This window comes from Eretmochelys imbricata, chromosome 3 (genome assembly GCF_965152235.1).
Source record: "Eretmochelys imbricata isolate rEreImb1 chromosome 3, rEreImb1.hap1, whole genome shotgun sequence".
NCBI classification, from domain to species: Eukaryota; Metazoa; Chordata; order Testudines; family Cheloniidae; genus Eretmochelys; species Eretmochelys imbricata.
In genome coordinates, this window is record NC_135574.1 from 208,592,138 (window position 1) to 208,611,352 (window position 19,215).

Below are 19,215 nucleotides of genomic sequence, written 5' to 3' on the forward strand. Positions count from 1 at the left end.
CATTCAGCTCGACACTTTCCATTGTCAGGTGGAGTGAACGCACTGCCACTGAGCTTGGAGCAGATACTGCTAGCAGAGAGGTACCCTAGGCCAGGGAAGGGTAAAGAGTGGGGGAGGGATAGCTCAGCCGTTTGAGCATTGGCCTGCTAAACCCAGGGTTGTGAGTTTAATCCTTGAGGGGGCCATTTAGGGATCTGGGGCAAAAATTGGGGATTGGTCCTGCTTTGAGCAGGGTGTTGGACTAGATGACCTTCTGAGGTCCCTTCCAACCCTGATAGTCTTTTCCTCTTTCATAGACTTTCTCAATAAGCTGTCCAACACATGCTCTGGATTTCTCCATCAGGAGCTAGGGAATCACTAATCCATCCCATTTTCTCTTCTCCCCATTCAGTACAGGTTCCCATACCACACCATCACCATCTCGCTGAGTTGCTTCCAATAGTGCATTAAGCAATGTGACCACATGTCACATGCTGTTTGTTCTCTCATCCTCTCTCCAGAGGGAGAAGAGTGTGCAGTGGAGGGATATTCGGGAGGGAGGGAGAAGAGGGTTGTTAGCAACAGATATATTCATGTGTGTGTGTTTATATTAGAAGAGACAGGTCAAAGAAACATGCCTTGTACTTGGAGCAGAAAGTGGTGAGGTTTGTGCAGGTCCTTCGTTTTTGGGGGAGTTTATTGCAGTCTGCAAGGTGGGAGTGGATCCTGGAGACCAGGATCTAGTCCGAGCCCAAACATCTACACCACAATGAAACAGCCCCTTAGCCCGACTTTAAGTTAGCTGGCACAGGCCAGCTGCAGGTGTCTAACTGCAGTACAGGCATACGCTTAGGATCCAAAATGAGAAAGCTGGAAGATGTGCTTATCACTTTCCTGCCCCAGCGGTATGTCAGGCTGTGTAAGAGTTTCTCAGGGGAAAGAGCTAGGAAACCTATTGCTTGGACATTTGAAACCAGAGTAGCCACTGCATTAGAAAGCACCCAGTCAGGGCGGACAGATAACATCCATAGATTCTAAGGCCAGAAGGGACCATTATGACTATCTAGTGACTAGTCTGACCTCCTGCACAATACAGGTCATAGGACTTCCCTGAATTCTTTTGTGTTTGGATGTTTTTTCTAAATCTGTGCTCTAATTCAATCTTTATTTTAAAATTACCAGTGATGGAGAATCCATTATGACCTTGGGTAAGTTGTTTGAATAGTTAATTAGCCTCACTTACAATTTTGCATCATATTTTCAGTCTGAGTTTCTCTAACTTCAACTTCCAGCTATTGGATCTTGTTAGACCTTTGTCTGCTAGACGGAAGAGCCCATTATCAATTTTTTGTTCTTCATGCAGGTACTTCTAAACTGATTAAGTCACCCCTTTACTTTCTCTTCGTTAAGCTAAAGAGATTCAGCTCCTTGAGTCTACCATTATAAGGCATGTCTTTCAATCCTCTAATCATTCTCATGGCTCTTTTCGTACTACAGTGTTGATCAGAAACAATCAAACAACACCTCCTTAGTTTTCAACAAAATATGTTATGATACACTTTGAAAAAATTTGTATGTGTCCAGCACAAGGTAGGTAGGTTTACTTAACGAATAAAAAAATGTTTTAAAGTGTTTTTGTCCATTTTTTATTTAATTCAAATTTTCATCTAATAGAGCATGAAACAAAACAAGAGATTAATCTAGTAAATAAGAAATGCATCATACACCATAGTAAAAAATATAAAAATTAAAGAATCTGATAAATGTAAAGTAAGCATATAATTGCTTAGACTAGATTTATACACATTTACTTATCCTCCATCTTAGCAAAAAGAAATTTAGTGTAAAGACTATATTTAGTTCATATTTTAATGGTTACCAACCAATGAGAATCAAAATCTCTTTAGGAAGATAATTAAAAAGTACAAATGCAAAATAAGGTTAAAAAGATTGATGAATTAACTCAAGATTTCCTGCTTGCAAATTTAAATCATTATTAAAATGGGTGCAAATACAGTGGTAATATATCACTTTCTCCCACTTGATGGGCCTTAATAGTTGGTTCCATCCTGAACTTCCAAGACTTCAGATGCTGTAGGACTAGATAAAGCAATGGGATACAGGGACCCTTGAGTGCTCAGATGTTATGGTGATGGGAGACATAACAGTATTTAGAGAGAGAGAGAGAGAGAGAGAGAGAGAGAGAGAGAGACAGAGAGATGGTGGTCACCATTAATATATTTACCAATACCTTCGTAAATCATTCACTTTACTGCCTTCCCAGATATTCTGGTACCCAGTATATAGGGGGGTTAACAGTGTTGGCTATGCAAGTAGCAAAATATTGTAATGGTGACTGCCCTTGATAAGGTAGCAGAGGGGGAGGGGCCGGGACTGCATTTATACATAAAAGAGGCCATGGATTCTAGTGAACAAGTAACATGACGAGATGATTAGGTAATGGGGGGGGGAAAAAGGAAAGTCAATTTAGTTGTATACCCGTTAAGAGAAAAAACAGATTCTCAGCTGAGAATAAGTGACAAGTTCATCCTAGGGAGAGACTTGGGCCCTTTTTAAGATGTAAACTGAGGCTTTAAGGGTTTATTTTAATAATAATAATTTAGGTCTCATTTACCTGAGGGCCACCTGGTTAATAGTAGGGTTATGACATTACCAACACTAGGGAAGCAGAGTCTAACTGGTCTAAAGGAAGGATTTTCTTTTCCCAGACAAACACAAAACACTTGGGATAAAAGGTCTCTTTGTACAAAATTTCCCACACCTCTAATTAAGTGGTGAGAGAGCTTCCTGACTACAGCTGAGCCCCTGCCCCCAGGGACCCTCCAGAAAAACAAGACCTGACACTCTGGACATTTTTAAAGTAAAGGCAGAGGATAAAGAAAAGCTTTTTAGAAAGCAGACAGACTTCCAGGCTCTGAAATTGTCACAGAGAAGCAAAAACATGGCACATTCTCTTGTGCTTTGTCCTGCAGCAAGGACACACGGATCTTTCCCAACAGACAAAGAAAAGCCCCTTATATCCCACCCAGTCCATTGCTGGGGGCTAGTACAGGGGTGTTCCTACTGTACATTTACCAGGATTGCCTAGTCTAGTTTGGAACCTCCCAAGAGGAGGCTTCCAGCCTAGCTCACCGCAAAAGCATGGCCAAATACAGTCCTTTGTTACAGGAAGGTACAGAGCCAGCCCTCCCTCCTTCCCCAGGATGTGACTCATCCCACCCCCATGCACCAGCCTGCACCAGAAAGGAGCATACCTGGATTCCTGAAGAAGCCTGTCAGGTATTAGCATTCCTACTCCCAGGGATGCTGTGGATACCAGAGGACTGCAGGATGCAGTTACATACACAGAGATGATAGCATCTGCTGCTGCTCTGACCTCCCTTCACACGGAGACCGAGACATTAGGCAGCTCAGCAACCAAGCTCCCCCTACTGCAGTGAGTTGGGGAGGAGGTGCAGCCAGGCTACAGAGAAACCATCAAGACTTAACAATGCTGGAGAAAACCCATGAGCATGGCGTGCCAAACCCACACAGGCTTCTGCCTCTGGGAGGCAGTGGAAATCCCAGCGAGCATAGTACAGTGCCAGGCTGTCGCCATACATCAAGAGGGTCCTGCCCTACAGTTACAACCAAAGCTTCCTGCCTTGCTGTTCTCTGGAGTGGGATTCTAGAGACAGTACCTGGCCCAGAGTGCTGATGCCACCACCTTCTCCCTCTACCCCCAGCAGGTGACCAAGGATTTGCTGGGTTTCAGTGAGACGTTCAGTCATCAGTCATTGGAATCAAACTCATCCACGTTCTCCGTGAGCCCTGCCCCAGACTCTCAGGCCAAACACATGGAGCTTAAGGAACTCTCAAATTAGCAATAGCACCCTCTGGTGCTGCAGGGTTACCAGCTATTTGTATAATAGTAGCACCTAGGGCCCTACATCACTAGGCACTGTATATGCCCAGAACAAGAGAGACAGAACCTGCCCAGAGTTCACAATCTGACTAGACAAGGTGGCCACACAGTCACTGACAGGCTGACATCCACCAAACTGCCAGGAAGTACATAGCTTGACAGTTAGGAGTTAGTTTTTGTTCCCAGCCATCTTGCTCAAAGATGCCTGCCCTTCAGCCTGGTCCACCTGCACAAAAACAACCCCATTCATGGGGCAAAATGAGCAGTGACATGCTGCCATTGTAACACTCCCTAAAATGGCTCCCTAGTCTGTGCTCTCTCTGCCACCCCACTGCTACAGCTACGTGGCCTGCAGCTTCAGGGTTCTGGTTCTGTCCTATATAGTGTCCCTGGGGAAGAGGGGAGAAGCCCAGCCCAATGCTCTCTTTACCCCGCTTCTTCAGGGTATCAATAAGGGATATTATCATTCAACCTCTCCTGCTAAATGTTTGTTATACACACTTCTTGTGTCTGATCTCAAAATTGTGTTTTCACCATAGTATAATTAACGCACATTTGCCATCTCACTGCAGAATCCTAGTAAAGAGAAGCCACTATAGTTTTACCGCAATGTAGCGCAGTGAGGGCAAACCAGAGCAGGGGTGCAGTGCTGACCTTGCCTTGCTACATCACAGTAAACGCTCCAGCATCTCAGCTCCACGGCAACACAGCAAACATTCACTAGTTAGCTCACTGTAAAACCACCTTTTCTGGCAGCAAAGACATGGCCTAGCTAGACAGTCAATCCCTGGCCTGAGGATGTGACCGTGTACAGTGCACTGCACAACAACAACTGCTTCTACCCCCCAAAAACACTGCCTCTCAGGACAGGCTGCCCCACCACCGGCACTTTACCTTTTGTAAAGGGAAAATGCACACAGAAGGTAAGGAATCCGCCTGGCTCTCTGGGGCTAGGAGCTTTACTCGTGCATCAGATGGGGCTGGTTTCCACTCAGTCTGGAGACGAAACACCTAGTAAATTCTAAAGTATAAGGCAAGTCTTATTATTGCGCCTCTGCCAAGGAAAAGGAAACTTTCCTTGATTCAGGGAGCAAATATTAACTCTGCCCTGTGCTTCTAAGGAAGCTCAAGTCCGGCCTCCCCTGTACCTTACCCAGAGAGTTGCAGCTGCTCCAGCAGATAACAAGAGTCCAGAGTCCCTGTGAACAAACACACCTGCTGCTTAGAATGAAGGTTGTTTCACTGTGTGGACAGCAAGCAACATTACTCTTAAAACCTAGGCCTTTACTAATATAGATGTTAACAGGGAAGAGGATACTCACCTACAACTCAGTTCATACAATCTCTGAAATAGAGGTTTATATGTAAAATTGCACTATTTCCCAGACAAGCTTAATACCACATGCCTGCCCCTCTTCAATCTTCAGACCAGGAACTCTGACACCTGCCTATGTTCCAGCATGGACTGCAAGCCATCTCCCACCCCAACCTTGCATGGCCACAGAGCATCCTCCAGTTCACCTGCACATTACTAGCCAGATGTCAACACCTTGCCTCCACATGCAAAGCAAATGCCTCCACCATGCCCATCTCAACTACCCACTACATTCAAAAGACCATAATTTCACAACTCATTCTCCAGACATTGCCCAGAAACAACATCTACTCAGTCCCACTACACCTTTCCTATGCACCCTCTCACTGCAAGTGGAAGTTCTTACCTTCCAGAGGGAGGACACCTTCCACCAATCCCCTCTCTACACATAGCATACAGATGAATACCCTGCTCAAAGCAGGCAGGTATCTTTGCACAGAGGAGAGAAGGGAGTCAGCATGGTCATAAAGTGGGTATTTTCATTTGCAGTCAGTTATGTCGAGAGAACTTCTGAGGTTGTGTTTATGACCAGGGTTAACATGATCAGAAAACACAGAGGGGGCATGAGGACCTAGACAGAGATGGAGCATCCCTGACAGCTGGATGGCTACATAGCACCAGAGCCAAGGGCTGGGAATTTTTAAAGCCTGTAGTATGATCTTACACAGATTTGTAGAGATTTTTACCCCCTCATCCCATCCCTCCATGGGACAAAGGGGAACTCCACAAAGTTTTTACAAAATGAAACACCACCACCCCAGTACATGATGCATAGGATTAATTATTCAAACACAAACAGGAACACAAGGCCAAGTGCTGCACCATACCACACTCCTGCTGACTTTGTAGTGTCCAGGATCAGCATGAACAGAGGTATTAGTTAACAACAGTTAGTTGGCAATCTATTAACTTGAATTACAGTGCAACAAACCCAAAGAAGGCAACTCTCTAGTCAGCTAAGTTCAGTTTACTTGGACAGCTAAATTCCATCTCTGCTGCTCCCTCCCCAATCCCCCCCATCTCAGAAATGCTTCCTCAACTATGGGCCCATCCCAGAATAGCCCTGACTTCTGTGCAGCTCCTCAGCAGGCCATCCATAGCTTTGCAGCCTCTAGTTTCCTCAGTGCTGGCTGTGTTCCCCCATCCCTCTGCTGTGCAGAAGGAGTACAGCTAGTAGACAAGCATCTCTGGAAGGGCAGAGCAGGGGTTTTACTGAAGGGAGCAGTAGCTTAAGTGGAGGAACATGGCTGGGAAATATCATGGCGCACAAAGGGGGCAAAATTGCAGTCCCTGAAAGCTATCCAAAGCTCGCTTCCAGCTAAGGCATTGCCATGCTGGAGCCTGAGGGTGGGGTTGATTTCAGGGACTCTCAGCCAGCAAATAAGAGATTTGTCTGACTGCTGTCAGAGTGGAGTATGTCGATTGTTCCATTATGTTGTGTCCACCCAGCCTCCCAGTCAACCAAGTCTGCACTGATTCAGTTGACCTGGATTCTTTCCCCTGTAAGCATCTGGGGTAAGGTAACACTGATTGCTGCCTTCCCAACAATCAAAGGGGCACTTGTATGCAGATACAAAGTGCTCTTCAATCAAACAAGGATGTCCAATTTGTGTAAATTTTCTACTAATTATTAGTTTAGACAAGTAGACTACATACAGTGAGAGAGAGCGTGGATCACCCCACTTCAACAGCAGCAGAATGCTCTGCCCCAGCTTGAATTCAGGACTTTGCCTCTTACCCAGACCTGGACTCTCATCATGGGTTTCATACGCAGCTCTGCCTTCACTGATTATTAGGGCCCCTGCTAAGCCACACAGAATGCAGGACAGGTGAAGCGCCTGGTTACTCTCCTGCCTTTGCCAGACCCTCCTTGCCATCCTAGCACAGAGCTGGCCAAGTGCCCCCTGCAGTTAGGCTGTGCAGAAAGACCCTGCACTTTAGGGCAGCGTGTCCTGGACCGGTCATCACAAAGCATTGACTGAGATGGTTTTGCCATGTATCAAGGGCAAGCAGACAGCTGGTTACTCAAGTCAGACCCTTTCCTAAGTTGGGAAGATTTCTCCCTGCAACACTAGTTCTGCCTCAGGCCAAACTTTGAGATGCTAGCTATGGAAAAGACCTGTTAGGTCCCATCTAGTCCATCGCCAGGGGCAGGACTGGTCTCTGTTCTTGAGAGCTCGGTCCAGTCTAGTTTTAAGCATTCCAAGCAGGAGTGATCCCTCTTCCCTTGGGACGTCATTCACTGGAGTGCCTGACTGCCAGGAAGCCACCCCTCACAGCCACTGTATTTTCCTTCACTGCATCCCATCGCGCCCAGCCACCTCCCCGCCACCCCAGGAGCGAGGGACATGTCCATGGTCAGGCAATAGGCCAGTGGCAGGGCTAGGAAGGGAACAGAGCCCAGAGCTCTGAAGTCCCAGCCCAGTGCCCTTTCTGTGGCATAGCCATTTCCACGCTTAGTCCCACTCTCGCATGCCTTACCCCCTAATCAGGGTCTTTATCTTTCTGGCCATTGCTGCCTAGGGCGCAGGTGTTGTCCCTGGGGGGCTCACCAGGGCACCCAGGTCTCTCCCTGGAGCGGCTGCGCTGGATTGAGAAACCTGCCAAGTGCGGGAGCGCCTTCCCTGCCACGGGCTGTCACCAGCGGCCCCTGCCAGCGGGCGGCCCGGTGCCCCGCCGGGAAGCCAGGCCCAGCGGAGACAGGCCCTCACCCACTCCCCAGCTGGGTCCCCTGCCGACTCCCGCTCCCCAGGCGGGCTAGGGCCCCGGCGCGGCCACCGCGGGACCGGGCGCGCCAGCTCCGGCCGGCTGGCGGCGGCGGCGCCGGGTCCAGGGCGCTCAGGCCAGACAGTTGGCCCCGGGCCTGTCACCGCCCCAGGCCCGCGGCTGGCAGGGGCGAGCCGCTCGGGGCGGGGAGGGGGGGGCTCGGGCCGCCAGTCCCAGGCGCCCGCCTCACTCACCCCTCACTCGGCGGGATCCCCTGGCTCCGACCGTCGCCGCCGGCCCCGGTCCCTTTAAACCCAAGTCGGTCGCCTCAGCCCGGCAGCCGCTTCCCACAATGCCCCGCGGGGCGGCCGGGGGGCACGTCACGTGGCCTAGCAACCGCCCCGCCTTGCCCGGCCGCTCTGACAGGTCCCCCGCAGCCGCGTGAGAGCCGGGCTCGTCCGTTGGGCGCGCGCCCCGCCGCAGCGTTGGCCGTGTGAGCGGGCGCGCGCGGGGGGCGGGGCAGAGTCGCTCCCTGCGGGCGCTGCGCGCGCTGGTCCCTTGCAGTGGCGGTGGGGCGAGCCCGGCCGGGGCTCGTGCCCGCTGGGCTGCCAGCTCCCTGCCACCTAGGGGGTCCTGCAAGGCCTGGCCTCGCGGCCCTCGGGCAGGGGCGCTGGAGCTGTGTGTCTCGTGGGGGTGCTGGGAGCCCTGGAACCAAACTGTCACCCCAGGGTATGATGGAAACCGCTGCCAGCCAGGGGGAGCGGCTGCCCCCCGGGGCCAGCGCGCCTGCGGCCGGGCTGATGGCTAAGGAGGTGCATCCAGCCGCACAACATAGTTTTGGGGAAATAGGTCTCGTCAAACACACTCGAGGGGGGTCTTTTGAAGAGACGACCAGGTCGGAGGACGGTACCGCTGGTGTGGACCTAGCTTAGGGAAGTCCCAACGCGTCCCCTGGTCGAGTCCCACGTGGCACGGGTTTAAAGTAAAGCAGGATCTGTGATGAATGTAGTTATATTTAATAGACTGAAAGCTGGCTGACAGATCGCGAAAAGGAATTGCGAAGGAATCGTTTCTGGGGGGGTACCACACAGATCTGTTCTTAGCCTAATACTGTTTAATATTTTTATCAAAGATCTGAAAGTAAGTATAAAAGCAGTGCGGATGAAATGTGCAGATGACACAAATACTGTCAGAATGGTATGGAATTATAAGGACAGGTCAGTCATGAGGATCACTTGGTAACTTGGGCCCATTCAAACAACATGTGTTTTAATACAAGACAAATACGAGGCCGCGGGAAAAAATAAAGTAGGTCATACTTACAACATGGGGACTTTATCTTTAATGCAGTTGTGATGGGTTGGATCACAGAACCCCCCTGGGGGTTGCCTACTGATGTGCCAAGGCTACTTCTACTCCTGCTTTCCTGCCCTGTCAACTTAGGACTTCAGTGCCCGGCCTGGTTTGAGCCAGACCCGCTAGCCTGCTGCAAACCCAGACCCAGGTCTGAACCACATCCCCTAACAGCTGTAGGCTTAATTGAAAGCAACTTAGGAAGTGTTCCTGTCCTTGACACTCAGATGCCCAACTCCCAGTGGGGTCCAAACCTTAAATAAATCCGTTTTACCCTGTATAAAGCTTATACAGGATAAACTCATAAATTGTCCGCCCTGTATAACACTGACAGAGAGATATGCACAGCTGTTCCCCCCCCCATTCATACATACTCTGGGTTAATTAATAAGTAAAAAGTGATTTTATTAAATACAGAAAGTAAGATTTAAGTGGTTCCAAGTAGTAACAGACACAACAAAGTGAATTACCAAGCAAAATAAAACAAAACATGCAAGTCTATGTCTAGTACAGTAATAATACTGAATACAGATAAAATCTCACCCCTAGAGATGTTTCAATAAGTTTCTTCCACAGACTGGATGGCTTCCTAGTCTGGACACAATCCTTTCCCCTGGTACAACTCTTGTTCCAGCTCAGGTGGTCGCTAGGGAATTTCTCATGATTGCCTCCCCCTTGTTCTGTTCCACCCACTTATATATCTTTTGCATAAAGCGGGAATTCTTTGTCCCTTTGGGTTCCCACCCCTCCTTCTCAATGGAAAACCACCAGGTTAAAGATGGATTCCAGTTCAGATGACAAGACCCCAAGCCTTCATTCCTCCCAGTCTGACTTCCAGGAAGGCCTGCCTGCAAACAGAGCCTTCCACAGTCAATTGTCCTGGTTGATGGGAGCAATCAAGATTCCAAACCACCACTAATGGCCCACACTTTGCATAATTAAAATTGGCCCTCAGAGTTATATTTCATCTTTCTAGTTTCAGATACAAGAGTGATACATTTATACAAATAGGATTACCACACTCAGTAGATTATTAGCTTTGTAATGATACCTTGTAAGAGACTTTTTGCATGAAGCATATTTTAGTTACATTATATTCACACTCACCAGCATACTTTCATAAAATCATATAGAGTGCAACATCACAGCAGTGACCCTGAAAAGGACTTCAGGATTATGACAGATAACCAACTCAGCATGAACTCCCTGTGTGATGTTGTGGCTAAGAGAGCCAACACAATCCTTGGATGTATAAGTAGGAGAACATCAAGTAGAAATGTGATGGCATCACCTCTGTTTACTGCACTGATGGGCACATTACCAGATACCGTGTCCTGTTCTGCCATCCACACTTCAGTAAGAACTTTTTGAGAAACTGGAAAAGTTCTGAAAAGAGCTAAAAGGATGATTCGAGGTCTGGAAAACTTGCTTTATAGTGAGACACTAAAGAAGTTCAATCTACTTAGTTTATTCAAAAGAAGGTTATTCCCAGTCTACAAGTACCTACGTGGGTAAGAGATATCTTATAATTCAGACTAGAAATAAGGTGTATATTTTAGACCATGAAAATGACTAACCCATGGAGGATTCTCTGTCACTTGGACTCTAGAAATAAAACCTGGATCTCTTTCTAAAAGGCTCAGCTAGAAGTGATTGGCTTGATATTGGAATCACTGTGAGAGAGTCTCCTGCCTGTGTTACACAGGAGGTCAGAAAACATGATCATAATGGTCCCTTCTGGCCTTAAAATTTATGAAATTTGGCCCCTCAACAACCACACCTGGTGCTAAGGCAACCTGCCCAATTTCCCTTGCCAACCATACTCTGCACTAAGAAAACCAGTCCCCATTCAACCATGCCAGACATACCCAGCCAAATTCTACTCACCAAGCACACTCTGTGTTATGGAAATGTAGCCCAGCTCCCCTTGCCAAACACAGGCCTAATTCCACCTACACTCCTCTCAGGACTGACACCTGATTCAAGCCCCAGCCCAGTTATACCCAGTGCATCTCTGGCCTCCGCAATAGCAAAATGACACTCAACCCAACCCAACAATACCCGGCAATAACAAGACCCAGACCAAGCAAGACTCCCCACTCCAACAGCAGGAAAAATACCAATTAGGGGAATTACAGAGGGTGTGACTCCATAGTCAAGGCTGACTTCCAATTTGCACTTAAAGAAGGGAGTCAACTCCTTTATTCTGTATGAAAAGAACAGCATTTCCTCCTCAAACCTACAGCAGTTACTCTTGGGGCACAGAATGAGTTTTCTAAAAATGTACAGGTAAAAGTTAATTTAAGAAATTATGTATCTTTTCTTTATCTTAACAATGGACTAACACAGACACTTCAAACTTTCTATACATAGAATATCAGGTTGGAAGGGACCTCAGGAAGTCATCTAGTCCAACCCCCTGCTTAAAGCAGGACCAATCTCCAATTTTTTTGCCTCGGATCCCTAAATGGCCCCCTCAAGGATTGCACTCACAACCCTGGGTTTAGCAGGCCAATGCTCAAACCACTCAGTCCTCCACTCCCCCCAGTCAAAATTGATTGATATCTTTTACACAGGCTATATTTGAAGAAATGTGGCTGTGTAACTGATCTATATTAATGAGTGCTATGTCTAGTTGTTATGATTATTTAAGTAGTAGAAAACAGAACTTAACTGTGGCATCATGACCAGTATGTCTATAATAGCCTACACACAGTTTCAGGGCATTTGCTCTGGTGACTCTTAAGCGAGGTAAGAGGTAAACCAGTCCATCACTACCCTTTGCTGTATGGCGGATTTGCATGCAACAGTTCTGTTGGCTGGAATAACTCAAGGAGCAAAAGGAAGACCATTGGCCCATCTAGCCCAGGAGCCTGTCTTCCCCCTGGTCCGTGCCAAATGCCATGCGTGCTGGAACTAGGAGTGCTGAGGGTGCTGCAGCACCCCTGGCTGGCAGTAGTTTCCACCATACACAGGGCTCACAGCTTGGTTCAACGGCTCTCAGCACCCCCGCTACACAAACTGCTCCAGGCCCCCGACCAGATGCTTCAGAGGGAATGAACAGGACAATCCCTCAGTGATCCGCCCACTCCCAGCTTCCGGCAGCCACAGGCCTAGGGCGAACGTCTGTGACCGTCTGGGCCAACGGCCCTCCACCGACTTATCAAATTCTTTTTTTAACCCAGTTATACTTTTGGCCTTTGCAACATCCCCTGGCAACGAGTTCCAGCGGTTGCCTGGGGGCCGTGCGAAGAGAGACGGCCGGCGCGCGCACCTGCCGCCCGCGCCCAGTGGGGTTCTCTGGCTGGGGGCGGGGCCCGGCTCCATCCGGGACCGCGCCGGTCACGGCCAGAGGGGCGGGATCTTCTCCCGGCCCCGCCCCCTCGGGCCGCGCGCGCATGCTCAGAAGGGCCGGGCAGTGGCGGCGGCGGCGCCGTGCAGTGAGTGGTTCCGTCCCGCCAGCTCCGTGTTGGGGGGCGCGTGAGGCGAGGGGGGGCCCCCCCCACCACGGGCTCTGGGGTGGGGGAGAGAGCGTGAGGCAAGGCCCCCCCCACCTGGGCTGGGCGCGCGCGCGCGTGGGGGGGCCCCCACCTGAGCTGGGCGCGCGCGCGTGGGGGGGGCCCCCCGCCTGGGCTGGGCGCGCGCGCGTGGGGGGGGCCCCCGCCTGGGCTGGGCGCGCGCGCGTGGGGGGGGCCCCCGCCTGGGCTGGGCGCGCGCGCGTGGGGGGGGGCCCCCACCTGGGCTGGGCGCGCGCGCGTGGGGGGGGCCTGCTCATTGCTGATCGGCTGTCTCTGCTCTCTCCCCAGCCAGCCGGGCCGTGCTGCCACAATGTCTGTGTCAAACCTGACCCGGGCCTTAGGGGCCCTGCTGCTGTCTTCTGCCCCCAGCCTCCCGCAGGTACCGGCCCCGCGGCCCTTCAGCCTTAGGAGGGGCGGGAGAGGGTGGGTGGGTGTGTGTGTGCCACAAGACAGGTCCTGATGCAGCCTGGCCGGGTTGGGGGGGGCTTGCCCCACATGTGACTCACAGGTGAGCAGCTCCTTGCAGCTGTCTGTGCCGCTCCAAGGGCTCCGATGCTGGGGTCACCTGCAGATCCTCCCACCTCCTTGTCCTTCCGCCTTGCTGCTCTCTCCTTGGAGTGCGGTGTCTGTGCGGCCGCAGCTTCCTCCCTGAGGTGGGCCTTGCCCTCCTGAGGAGGCCCAGTCTGGCCAGATTGCTGAGCGGGACTGGAGATGAGCCCTGTTCCCTGTGCTGTTCAGTGTCTGAAGCAGAGTCTCCAACCTGGTAACCAGGCGGCTGGGCTGAGTGTGTCCCAGAGCCAAGTGAAGCCCAGCTCTTTCCTTCCAGCTCTAGTACTGATTACGTATTATTGCAGTAGGGCCCCGAGACACAACTCAAGATTGGAGCCCAACATGGAGCTTATCATCTAGTTTGAAACAGATGCATGAGTGAGTGTAAAAAATGGGGAGCCCAGGGGAGCGGTGGGCAGATCTCCTAGTACCTGGGTTGCCAGTTTGCACAGTATGACCATTCTGCGTTAGGAGTGAAGGAGGTGGGGGTGACCGAGACTGGGGGAGGTTGGGGGTGGAGGGAAGGGGAACGGCCACCTGCCTTCCAGAACCAGTCTGTTTGTCCAGTGTCAGGCCCTGTGCTGAGTGAGAGGAGTACTTGCTAGTGTATTATCAGGGAGGCACCGCATGCAGCTTTGCCAACTGACTCAACTGTCGATTGTACTATACAGTATCAGCATCCTCCCCAGTGGCTTCCCGGGGCCATAGTCCTGCCGACTCTTGGTACTGGCTGTGCCTGCTCCAAGTGGGATTTTCTCATCACTCCTCTCCTCTGGCGGAGCTGGAATCCCAATTGAGGCCAGTTGCCAATGCCTTTAAACTGGGGGGGACAGCAGATGTGGCCACTGCAAGTGTTGTCTGATTTGCCCCCTCTTGTCTTGAGTGGCTGAGCTGCTCCAAAGCTAGGCTGAAGGCAGGAGCTGTTTGGGGCTGTAGGTGTCTCTGTTGCAGCTGTGTATCTAGCATGGAGGAGCAGCCTCAAGTCCGTAGGTGAGGTTGCAGCAGGGTTTCTCGTTAGAGCAATTTGTTAAAAAGTGCTTTAAAAGCTGGATGCCTAGGCACATTGTCTTGAAAATTGCTGTGGCACATGAGTGGCAGAGTTAGTGTGGTGTGTATGTGGGGTCACTTGGTCAAGGGGTTCCCAAAATACAACCTCTGCCCCCACCTGCATATGCATGCAGCTGAGAACAGAGAGGCTCAGTGCATGCCAGAGGCAGCGGGAGCTGACACCTTAACCCACGCTTTCTTCAAAAGCCAAGGAAATTCCCATATAAAGAGGAACTTTGTTAGGGTGGAGGGAAAGTCAGAGGTGCTCAGCACTACCCTGTGCTCCTGAGCTTCTCATGATGGGAATTAATTCCCAGAATTCAAACACTGACAAACATGCCCCCTCGCATCCCCCTTGCTGCAAGAACACACCCATTGGAAAACAGGTGCTGCAGAACTAAGGTAACACTTCCCACCTTAATTCTGCCCCTCAGGTCCCTATTGTCAAGTGTCCCTTGGCGGCGGCTGGCAGGACCTTACTCCTCCCTCAGCCTTGTTGCCCTGGGTGTTCTGTGCCAAGCAGCAGCAAGCCTTGCACAGAGCACAGCAAGGGGCTGGTGGGCTGTGTGGATAGGGTGCTGAGCTGGAGCTGTGCTGGGCACAGAGAGGATAGCAGGTCTCCTTAGAGGGGGGCGAGGTGCTGTGATTGCCCAGTTCTTACTGCCATCCCCACAGGAGCAGAGTAAAGGGGGCATGGGCACGTTCCCTGGTCTGCCAACGTTCCCTAGTCTGCCAATGTTTACATTTTGGGTTTGAGGCTCCTCTGTCTCTGGATGGGCAGGGAGAGCACAGGGCAGCACTCAGCATCCATCTTCACCCCACTGTAACAGTGTGCGTGACGCTCTCCCTATGGGGTGGTATTTCAGTTGTAAGTCCCCGTCACTTCCAACCTGGGACTGGGGGCTCTGTTCTCGGAGTTTCATGTTTGTTTTGGATTTCCCAGATTGCCCAACATCCCAGGCTGGTCTGCCTTGGGGGGAAGCTCCTCCCTGCGTGCCATGGATTCAGCACCTCATCCACCCTCTCCACCAACAACCCCATGTGGAAATGCAGGATCAAATACACCACCAGACCCATTGGCATGAAAAAGACAGGTGGCCGTGATCACACAGGTATGTCTAGAGTACAGATTCCCTGCAACCCACCAGACTGGGTGAGAACGGGCTTCCGGGTTACGCTCAAGGGACCCCATTCACCCGGGGGGGGAGGGGGGGGGGAGATAGAGGAAGCAGAGATGTTAATGGCCCAAAGTCCATGCCGTGGGGCTAGGAAGGGTCTGCTCTCCAGGGCTCTGTCTTGTTTGTTTACCTCACTCTTCCTGTATGCAGTCCAGGTGCACTGTTAGCATCGAGGCTATGCTGGGACAGTGAGCTGCAGGAAGCTATGATGGGGGGTTAGAATGACCCAGTATGGCCAGATGCTTCCTTCCATAAACACAGCAAGTGTGTGAATGGATGCAGGAGGCAGCACATGGGTGGGAATCAGTATCTCCTGAAGGAGTTGAGGGGTGGTTGCTTTCTGGGGAGTTGGGTCAGGGCCCAGGGGTGGGTGGAGCTGGCTCAAGGATGGCTGTCTGACTCTGGCTGTCTGTGCAGGTCGTATCACTGTGCATGGGATTGGTGGGGGGCACAAGCAGCGCTACCGGATGATTGACTTCCAGCGGCTGCGCTACGGACCTGGGCCTGAGTCAGGCCCCTACGAGGAGAAGGTGATCCAGGTCCGGTATGACCCCTGCAGGTGAGCAGCAGTGTGGATCAGGTTTTTGCTTGGGGACGTTTCTGGGGTGTGGGGCCACATGTGGGTGTGAGGGGGACTGTGCATAGGCCTGGCTGCTCTGTGTGGGGTGGGAGGCACTGTGGGGCCTATGATAAATGGTAAAGCTTTCTCACGCTGTGGGAGCCAGGTGTGAGGCTGGTAGTCACCCCAGTGCCCTCACTGAGCTCCTCTTTGTCTCTGTCAGGTCGGCTGATATCGCCCTGGTGGCTGGTGGCAAGCAGAAACGCTGGATCATTGCGACAGAAAACATGCAGCCTGGCGACCTCCTCAAAACCTCGGGGCACATAGGCAGGATGGCAGGTGAGCCTGGGCGACCTGCTCTGGGTGAATCCTAGGGCATAGGGCCTGGCTCCCCTTGACAGGGGCTGCACTGCTGTCTCTTGCAAGCTTCAGAACAGCATCTGTCATGGGGCAAGATGCTGACCATGCCTGCATGGGGCATAGTTGTTCAAGCTCACTGTTAGTGCAGCACATGTCCATAGAGACCCTCTCTCAGGGTCATACCACATCACTCTGTCTACAGTGGGACTTGTAGCTGCTTTGGATACGGTGTCAGCTGGAGGGAGCCAGCTCTCCATGTGTAGCCAGCTCTCTGGGACACCAGCCAGGACCCTCTGATTCAGGGCTACAGTGGGGTTGGGAGAACAATCTTAGAGGGGAAATGTTGAATGACAGTTGAAGGAACTTCAGATGTTCTCATCCTGGTGTGAGAGCCTGTCCTGAGGATGAGGCAAAATCCCAAACCTAAGACATTGCCCTGGAGCCTGCGCTGCAGGGTCAGAGCCTGTGCTGGCCCCCCTGTGGAGCGAGGGGTTAGGCCAGGTGAGAAGTTATTGTGGGGCCTTCTGCTGGGACTGGGAGCTGGAGAAGCCCAATTTAGGCCTCCCTGGAGTCGCTCTGATCAGCTGACTTAGTGCTAGCATACTGACTGGGCTTTGTCTTTCAGTTTCTGCCAATGAAGGGGATGCATACCCTTTGGGAGCTCTGCCTGTGGGGACCCTGATCAATAACCTGGAAAGCCACCCTGGGAAAGGAGCACAGTACATCCGAGCAGCAGGTGAGATGGACCCTCGCCAGGATCACAACCAGCGTTAGAGCAGGTCTGGTCTTGTTCCTCTGTTCAAGGAGAGCAGCCTGGATGGGGTTGAGTAGAGGCCAGATGATTGGTTTGGTTTGCCTCCAGGCAGGCTGTATCCTAGGTTCTCCCTCACTCCACCTTGTTGGGGACTGAGCAGCTTCCTCTGGCTTTGGTGCCAGTCTGAGGTGATTGGCTTGGCGTGCCCAGCCCCGGGGAGGCGGGGACCTGCAGGTGCTGGTCTGACGTGATCAGCTTGGGGAGCCCAGCCACGGGGATGTAGGAACCTGCAGGTGCTGGTTGGAGGTGGCCGGTGGGGGTTGCCCAGTCCCGGGGAGGCGGGGACCTGTGGGTGTTGTGATACCAGAGAACCAGTGCTGATTCCAGGCTGGTATCCTGGGCCTTTGCCCTCCTTCACCATCTTGGTTCAAGGTCCCTGCTCTGGCAGCTCTGCCCCAGGATGGGGAGAATATTTCCTATTTCTTTGCTGGTTACACAACTCTCCCCTAGCCTCAGCTGTGAGGGCTGACATTCCAAAACAGCAACTCCTGCTTGGGGAAGGAGTTAATATCTTGTCGCAGTGGGTGAGCCATGCTCCTAGGAGGGCACTCCCAGGGCATGGAGCCCTTCCCAAAGCTGTCTGCTTGCCTCAGTCCCAGGCCAGGCGGCAGAGGTTCCTTACCTGATGGGTCTGGAACACTCCCTTCTTGTGGTGTATGAAAATCCCGAGTGCCTTTGTCCCCTCCCCCGGCCTCCTTCAGTGACAAGGGAAGAGGTGCGGGCTCTGTGCATCTGGGATAGAGCCACTTCTCTCTGAGGCACTGCAGAGGGCTTCAGCTGGTTTGCTGGTAGCGGACCATTTGCTAAGGGAGGAGGTTGCTGGCAAGAGACCGGTTGCTAAGGGAAGCCAGAAACTAGCCTGCCCTCTCCTTGTGTGCTACAGGGACCTGTGGGGTGTTACTGAGGAAGGTGAATGGAACGGCCATTGTGCAGCTGCCCTCTAAGAGACACATGCAGGTAGAGGGGGGAGAGTGGGGATGAGGGTGGCGGGCGAATGCGCCTCTGCCCTGGGCTCTGAGCAGTCGCTGCTGGCTGAGTCTGCAACATCAGCAGCCAGAGGATGAAATGTGAGGGTTGGTCTGTGCTGGCTGTATGGGCTCTGCAGCAGCCTAGACCTGTGGAGCAGAAATGTGGCCCTGGATACGTATTCCCAATGTGGACAGGCCACCGAGCTGAGGCAGGCAGGGCAGCCAGTGCCCAGGGACGAGGCCTGGCTCTCAGCTCTGCCCTAGATTAAGGGAATCCCCTTCCCAGCTGGCCCCTAGCCTCTGGTCTTTGTCTCAGTAGTATTCTCTAGCCTGGTCCATCCCATGGGTAGGGTCCAGCAGTGGAAGGCACCTGCTCTGGTGCAGTGGTGGTAGACCAGTGCCTGCCAGGCCGCCCACACATGGGAGGGGTTCCATGAGAGGACACTGAGCTGTTGGGGCTGTGGCTGTATGCACAGGCAAAGCAGCTTCTTGGCAGCAGGGGCCAAGAACTCTCCCTTGGCACCCCTATCCTGGGCGCTGTCTGTCCCGGGTGGGCTCCCGCTCACAGCCTCTCTCTTCCTCTGGCAGGTGCTGGAGACCTGCATAGCCACCGTGGGGCGAGTTTCCAACATTGACCACAACAAGCGGATCATTGGGAAAGCTGGCCGGAACCGCTGGCTGGGGAAGCGCCCACGCAGTGGCTTATGGCACCGCAAGGGCGGCTGGGCGGGACGCAAGATCAAACCACTCCCACCCATGAAGAGCTACGTCAACCTACCCTCAGCAGCAGCTCGGGCTTGACACCTGGCCCCGGTGCCTGCCCCTCAATGGCTCTCAATAAAATCAGCCCCTCAACTCTCACTTGTCCTACAGCATCTGCTCTG

General features: G+C 52.1%; 2 protein-coding genes across 8 annotated transcripts in view; one reads left to right on the top strand and one right to left on the bottom strand.

Annotated features, from left to right (window-relative positions):
• The window catches only part of KLC4 (kinesin light chain 4), a 50,690-nt gene extending 42,311 nt beyond the window's left edge, over positions 1-8,379 (bottom strand). For 2 of the 6 annotated variants that reach the window (XM_077814192.1, XM_077814194.1), the window contains exon 1: positions 8,240-8,379. The gene's annotated coding sequence lies outside the window, so the exon portion shown is untranslated. Of the gene's footprint in view, positions 1-4,798; positions 4,884-5,625; positions 5,708-8,239 lie in introns of those variants that run through there. The other 4 variants (XM_077814188.1, XM_077814189.1, XM_077814190.1 and 1 more) reach the window with 4 other exon arrangements.
• Positions 8,380-12,729: 4,350 nt separating this feature from the next.
• Positions 12,730-19,192, top strand: MRPL2 (mitochondrial ribosomal protein L2). 2 transcript variants are annotated; one of them, XM_077814196.1, is made up of 8 exons: positions 12,730-12,778; positions 13,145-13,235; positions 15,396-15,564; positions 16,048-16,189; positions 16,413-16,528; positions 17,175-17,285; positions 18,247-18,320; positions 18,920-19,192. In XM_077814196.1, the coding sequence occupies exons 2-8, from the start codon at positions 13,167-13,169 to the stop codon at positions 19,130-19,132; spliced, it is 894 nt and encodes a 297-aa protein (XP_077670322.1). In that variant the 5' UTR covers positions 12,730-12,778; positions 13,145-13,166; the 3' UTR covers positions 19,133-19,192. The 2 variants fall into 2 exon arrangements, with proteins under 2 accessions (XP_077670322.1, XP_077670323.1); XM_077814197.1 differs by lacking the exons at positions 12,730-12,778; positions 13,145-13,235 and adding an exon at positions 13,760-13,783.
• The last annotated feature ends 23 nt before the right edge of the window (positions 19,193-19,215 follow it).